We start from the raw sequence: 6,000 nt of genomic DNA on the forward strand, positions 1-6,000 counted from the left end.
AAAATTGCGTAACAACAGTATCTTTTGAATCTATCTGTTAATAAATGCCTTGTCTTCAACCTAATTTTTGTGTAACGGTCATGCATTTTGTTAGTCAGTCACATGCACCTGTTGCTTGTTGCTATTCAAACAGACAAATTATGTCAACGTATTAAATGTCTAAGAGTGACTTTTATGACATTCATAGTTACATAGTACATTAAGTTGATTAACTAGATTGATCTAGATCATGAAAATAGAGGTACAGTCTACTAGAATATTTAGTGCATGAGAAGACAGTAAATACAACTTCTGTCTCAGTCTTACATTAGCTGGAGTCTCTGAAACGCCAAGAAGTAGTCACGATCAACGTGCGAGACACTGCAATTTCTAAACTTGCTAGATAAAAACACAACATACGGGCTAGAAAAACAAAAACATACCGACTAGATAAAGACACAACATACGGGCTAATTCAATAGCACTCAAATGGTAATTAGGATACACTAGACTACTGCACATTCGTATTATAAACCTGTTCTTACAAAGCCACGAGGTCGGCGAAAGGAAAACTGTCGGCTGCTGGTAAGCCACTGCTGAAGTCTCTGTCGCTACAATCTACAGATCTGGCAGGATAGTTGCAGTCACACACTCTGCATCCCCTTTCTGTCCAACTTTGTGGTCAGTCGCGTTCCGACGATGAAGGAGAGTGTGAAATTGGTTGAGTATTAGAACAGTTAGTTGTTTGCATCTCGAACCACAGCCAGATGATGGACAACAGCAGTCTTGTAGAACGCATTGAACGCATTGGACGCAATGTACGCAAATCATAGCTCTGCACGTCGGACTGCGTTGAGTGCAAATACCACGCTTTGTAGATCATCTACTCGTTCAATGCATGCAACGTACGACACCGTAAGCTTCGAAGTTGTTTTGCATGCGCTGCCTATTCCTCCAAGTACGAAACGGAAGATAAAGGAGAAGACGACATGCAGGTGTAGCTCACACGCTAACGAAATGTGATATCAGACGGGAAAAGCAATTGACTACTCAGTTACAAAGACTAAAATTAAAAGTTAAAATTAGTAGACAGCCAATAGCGACGGGCATTGCTATCAGCAGTTATCGTGAATACACGTATATGCACAAACACTAGCCAAACGTGTAAAATCCTGATTGGAGGATATAGAGGCAGCGGTTTCCTTTGAGTGGCGAATGTCTCCAGCCGGTCTTTCTCCGCCGCGGGGGGAGATGACCGGCTGGACACTCGAGTCTGGTGATACCCAGCCATGTCAATAAACAAATTTGCAGCGCCTGCAGAATTCTGTAGACATTTGGAAGGAATCTGTACGTAAAGTTATAATTAATATACACATTCTACGTTGTAGTAATTGATCTCTAAACGTACGGGAACGTAACTGCCGAACATTCGCCGTTACTGCATGTCAACAACGCCCCTCTTTCAATGCTTTCTACAAGACTGCTGTTGTCCATCATCTGGCTGTGGTTCGAGATGCGAACAACTAACTGTTCTAATACTCAACCAATTTCACACTCTCTTTTGTTGTGTACTCACGGTAATACTCTGTTAGACTTCCAGTCTCACGTCCGTTGCACAAGTACAGTACCCGGCTACACAACTGCTGTTCCCCGGATATGCCGGGCCACTACTCTACACCCCCTGTGCTATTCTGAAACAACGCAACCCAACAGCGCTAAAACTAGTGCTAAAACAACCAATCACTTTGCATAGTCCGTAACATATTCTGCCAAGCGAGCGGGTGGTAGTACTCTCCGCCCTGACCTGGTACATGTGGCATTTCCTCCTTCTGGTACTGGTGTGGGTGGCTCTGGTATCTGACATTCGTTAGGAGCTTCCTGTCTGCTGTCCATTTCTTGTTGTGTCTGTGTTTCCCCCTCTTGCCCAGTTACTGGCTCTCGCCCTGGTAATGGCTGAGACAACGCTACCTCTTCTGTCTTTGAACCTGTATCCTTGCTAGGGACTCCCTCAGGATGTGGCCCTGATCTCATTTGGTCCGCGTGTAACCTGTGTGTTCTGGTAGGCGTTGCCACTCTGTAGGACACCGGTCCAGTTTGCTCCTCGACGGTTCCGACAAGCCACTTGGGGCCCAGATGGTAATTTCTAAACCAGATCGCTTGTCCTTTGGCAAAACCCTTTGGCGGACGATATTCGTTTTGTATCAGTTTGCTGTTGACTTCCCGTTCCACACTTGGTTTAACCAAGTCCAGTCTTGACTTGATGTTTCTACCCAACAAAAGCTGAGCCGGACTCTGTCCCGTAGTGGCCTGAGGGGAGTTCCGATATGAAAGCAAAAACCTATCCAGTTTGTGTTGTGCTGTTCTCTCCCTTTTCTCTGCTTTCATGGCTCTCTTGAATGATTGCACCAAACGCTCCGCCTGACCATTCGTCGCGGGATGATATGGTGCCCCCGTGACATGTCGAATACCATTCTTGCACATGAACATTCTGAAACACTCTGATGTAAACTGTGGACCGTTATCTGATATTACTTGGTCAGGTAGGCCCAACCGAGCAAACAATGTCCGCAAAGTTGCCACTGTCTCCTCAGCCACGGTGCTTCTCATGGAAAAAATTTCAGGCCATTTGCTGTATGCATCGATGACCAAAAGATACATCTGTCCGTCGAGGGGTCCTGCAAAATCTACGTGCAGCCTCTGCCAAGGTTTAGCTGGGTACTCCCATCTATGGAGCGGCCCTCTACCAGGTGTCCTCGCATTCTCTTGACATCCTACACAGTGTCGAACCTCTCTTTCAATGTCTCCATCTATGCCCGGCCACCACACGAATGACCGAGCTAAACCCTTCATTTTCACCATCCCGGGATGGCCCTCATGCAAGGTTTCCAACACCCTTGCTCTAAGCTTGGTTGGTACCACCACTCGAGATCCCCACATCAGGACCCCCTGATGTGTAATCAATTCGTTTCTCCTCCTGTTGAACGGGATCAGTTCCTTTTCTGTATCCAGTGACTGCCCTCCTTGCTGCACCATCTCCATGACCTGAGATATGAGGCGGTCTTGTCTGCTTGCCCTTTCAATATCTTTTGCTGTAACCGGCAAGGTATCCACAATGCTATTGTAAAAAATGGCTGTATCATCTGTTCGATCTGGAATCTCGTCATCCACAGGTAGTCGTGATAGTCCATCACAGTTGGCATGTTGCCCTGTTGGCCGGTACTGGATGTCGTATGTAAATGCTCCCAGAAACAAACTCCAGCGTTGTAGTCGAGCTGCAGCGGTGACTGGAATAGCCTTGTCAGGGCTCAAAATAAATTTCAGTGGTTGATGGTCGGTGATCAGTGTAAACCGGTGCCCTTCCAGATACAGTCTGAATTTCTTTACTCCCCAGTAAAGTGTAAGCGCCTCCTTCTCTATTTGCGCATACTGTTTCTCCGCCCCGCTTAGAGAACGGGAAGCATATGCGATGGGTCGTTCGCTACCGTCCGGAAACATGTGTGAAAGGACTGCGCCTAGCCCATAGGATGAACTGTCGCAAGCAAGTGTTACTGGTAACCCAGGATCAAAATGTGTGAGAATCCTATCTTGCAACAACATCTGTTTGACCTTGGTGAAGCTTTTTCCCTGGTCTTCACCCCACTCCCACGGGGCGTCCTTTTTCAACAGGTCATGCAAAGGTGCAAGCTCCGTCGACAGATTTGGCAAGAATCTGGCGTAATATTGGATCATTCCAAGGAAAGACCTCAGCTGTTGAATACTAGATGGTACTGGCATCTGAGTGATGGCTCGTGTCTTCTTTTCCGATGTGTGTAGACCTTTCGCCGATATTATGTGGCCACAATATTCTACGGAATCGCTCAAGAACTTGCACTTCTCTTTGTTAGCCTTCAAGCCATACTCCTCCAGCCGATGAAGAACCATCTCCAAGTTGGTCAAGTGGTCTTCTAGGGTGTGGCCCGTGATGATGATATCGTCCAGGTAGCATCTGGTGCCCGGTATTCCCATCAGAACTTGTTCCATCGCTCGTTGCCATATTGCTGGGGCTGAAGCTACTCCGAACGGTAGGCGCTTGAACCGATACAGGCCCCTATGGGTGTTGATGGTCATTGCCAACTGGGAGTCTTCTTGCAGCTCCATTTGCAAGTAGGCTTGCTTCAGGTCGATGACTGTGAAGTGTTTCCCTCCTCCCAAGCCTGCATAAATCTCCTCAATTCGAGGGAGTGGGTAGGTGTCTATCTCTAGCTGTGGGTTAACGGTCACTTTAAAATCGCCGCAAATCCGAACGTTGCCTCCTTTCTTGACAGGAGTAACTATTGGCGCCGCCCACTCGCTGTGCTGTACCCGTTCTATCACGTCCTCAGACTCCAGCCTATCTAGTTCTTGCTCCACGGCTTTCTTCCTCGCGAAAGCCACCGGTCTTGCCTTCCAAAAACGTGGTGTGCTGTCACTCCGCAACGCTATTCGGGCCTTGATGCCTTTCATGCGCCCCAACCCCAATCCAAACACATTGGGGTGTCGTGCTAGCAGGTCTTCTAGTTCTTGAGTTGCGTTCAGATGGAGGAGTGACCATTGCAGTCGGATGGCTTTCAGCCATTCTCGTCCCAAAAGAGCTGGCCCTTTTCCGGGTAGTACATACAAGGGCAACTGTTGTTTCTGGTGATTATGTTCTACGTTCACTGTGCACACTCCCATTGGTTTGACGGTCTCTCCAGTATACGTGTGCAGCAACAGATCTGTCTCTTTGATGGAGACCTGCTGTCTTAGTTTCCTCTTGTATTCCTCATGACTTATGACTGATACGGCCGCCCCAGTGTCTAATTCCATGACAATGGGTTTCCGTTCAATTTGCACCTGTACCTCCATGGCGTGGTTTCTTCCAAGACTGAACCAGTTGTACAAGTCACTGTCACTCTCACTATGTTCCTCCTTCTCCCATGCTTCCAGGCATTTCATCGCTGGTTTCTTCTTATTTTCCTTCCGAATTGGTCCCTTGTCAGATTGGACTTCTTTTCTTGGACCTGGTTTGGTCCTGCACATCCTTTGTACATGTCCTTGTTTTTGACAACGAAAACATGTAGCTGTTCTAAATCGACACTCTCTGGCTTCATGTGCTCCTCCGCATCGATAACATGTGGTTGATCCCGTTGTCATTTGATGAACCTCAGCCATCCCGACCGTGCCTTCGTGTGGTCGTGGTTGGAGTCCTGCCTCTCCTCTGAGCGTCTCCACATCCCTACTGGCTTGCTCCATTGCCACACAACGTTGTACGGCTTTGTCAAACGTAAGGTCAGTCAACGTCTCTCCTAATAGCGTCCTCAACATCCGATCATCTTTGATACCCGCTATGAATCTGTCTCTGAGACGCTCATTTCTTTGGTCATCGTGGAATTTGCACTTTGCTGCTAGGTGCCTGAGGACTTTGACAAAATCACTCACCGACTCCGTAGATTTACGCACCCTAGTGTCAAATTCATAACGACTCACGAGAGGAGATTGTTCGGGCTTGACGTGGTCCTTTACCACCTGTACGATCTGTTCATATGTGACGCCGCCGTCGCTAGGTGGTGTTGGCGCCAACAGGTCCTTGATCAATTGGAATGTTTCTGTGGGAACATTCGTCAGCAAGATTGCTTTCTTGTGCTGCGCGTTTGACACACCATTAGCCACGAAGAAGAAATCCATCTGTTCCGTATAGCTTGGCCAATCTCCTCCCGGAACGTAGCGACTCGGCTTCCCTAGCAGTGGTCCACGGGGTGCGTCTGCTATCTGTGCTCTGCCGTTGCTAGCTTGTGGTTCTTGATCGACCATCCTCGTCGCCAGTGTTGTGTACTCACGGTAATACTCTGTTAGACTTCCAGTCTCACGTCCGTTGCACAAGTACAGTACCCGGCTACACAACTGCTGTTCCCCGGATATGCCGGGCCACTACTCTACATCTTTCATCGTCGGAACGCGACTGGCCACAAAGTTGGACAGAAAGGTGATGCAGAGTGTGTGACTGCAACTATCCTGCCAGATCTG

At 47.9% G+C, this 6,000-nt stretch overlaps 1 protein-coding gene across 1 annotated transcript; it reads right to left on the bottom strand.

Annotated features, from left to right (window-relative positions):
• Positions 1-1,548: 1,548 nt before the first annotated feature.
• LOC134187642 (uncharacterized protein K02A2.6-like) lies at positions 1,549-5,895 on the bottom strand. The gene has a single exon (XM_062655794.1). The coding sequence runs from the start codon at positions 5,785-5,787 to the stop codon at positions 1,720-1,722; it is 4,068 nt and encodes a 1,355-aa protein (XP_062511778.1). The 5' UTR covers positions 5,788-5,895; the 3' UTR covers positions 1,549-1,719.
• Between the last annotated feature and the right edge of the window lie 105 nt (positions 5,896-6,000).

This window comes from Corticium candelabrum, chromosome 12, assembly GCF_963422355.1.
Source record: "Corticium candelabrum chromosome 12, ooCorCand1.1, whole genome shotgun sequence".
Classification (NCBI taxonomy): Eukaryota; Metazoa; Porifera; class Homoscleromorpha; order Homosclerophorida; family Plakinidae; genus Corticium; species Corticium candelabrum.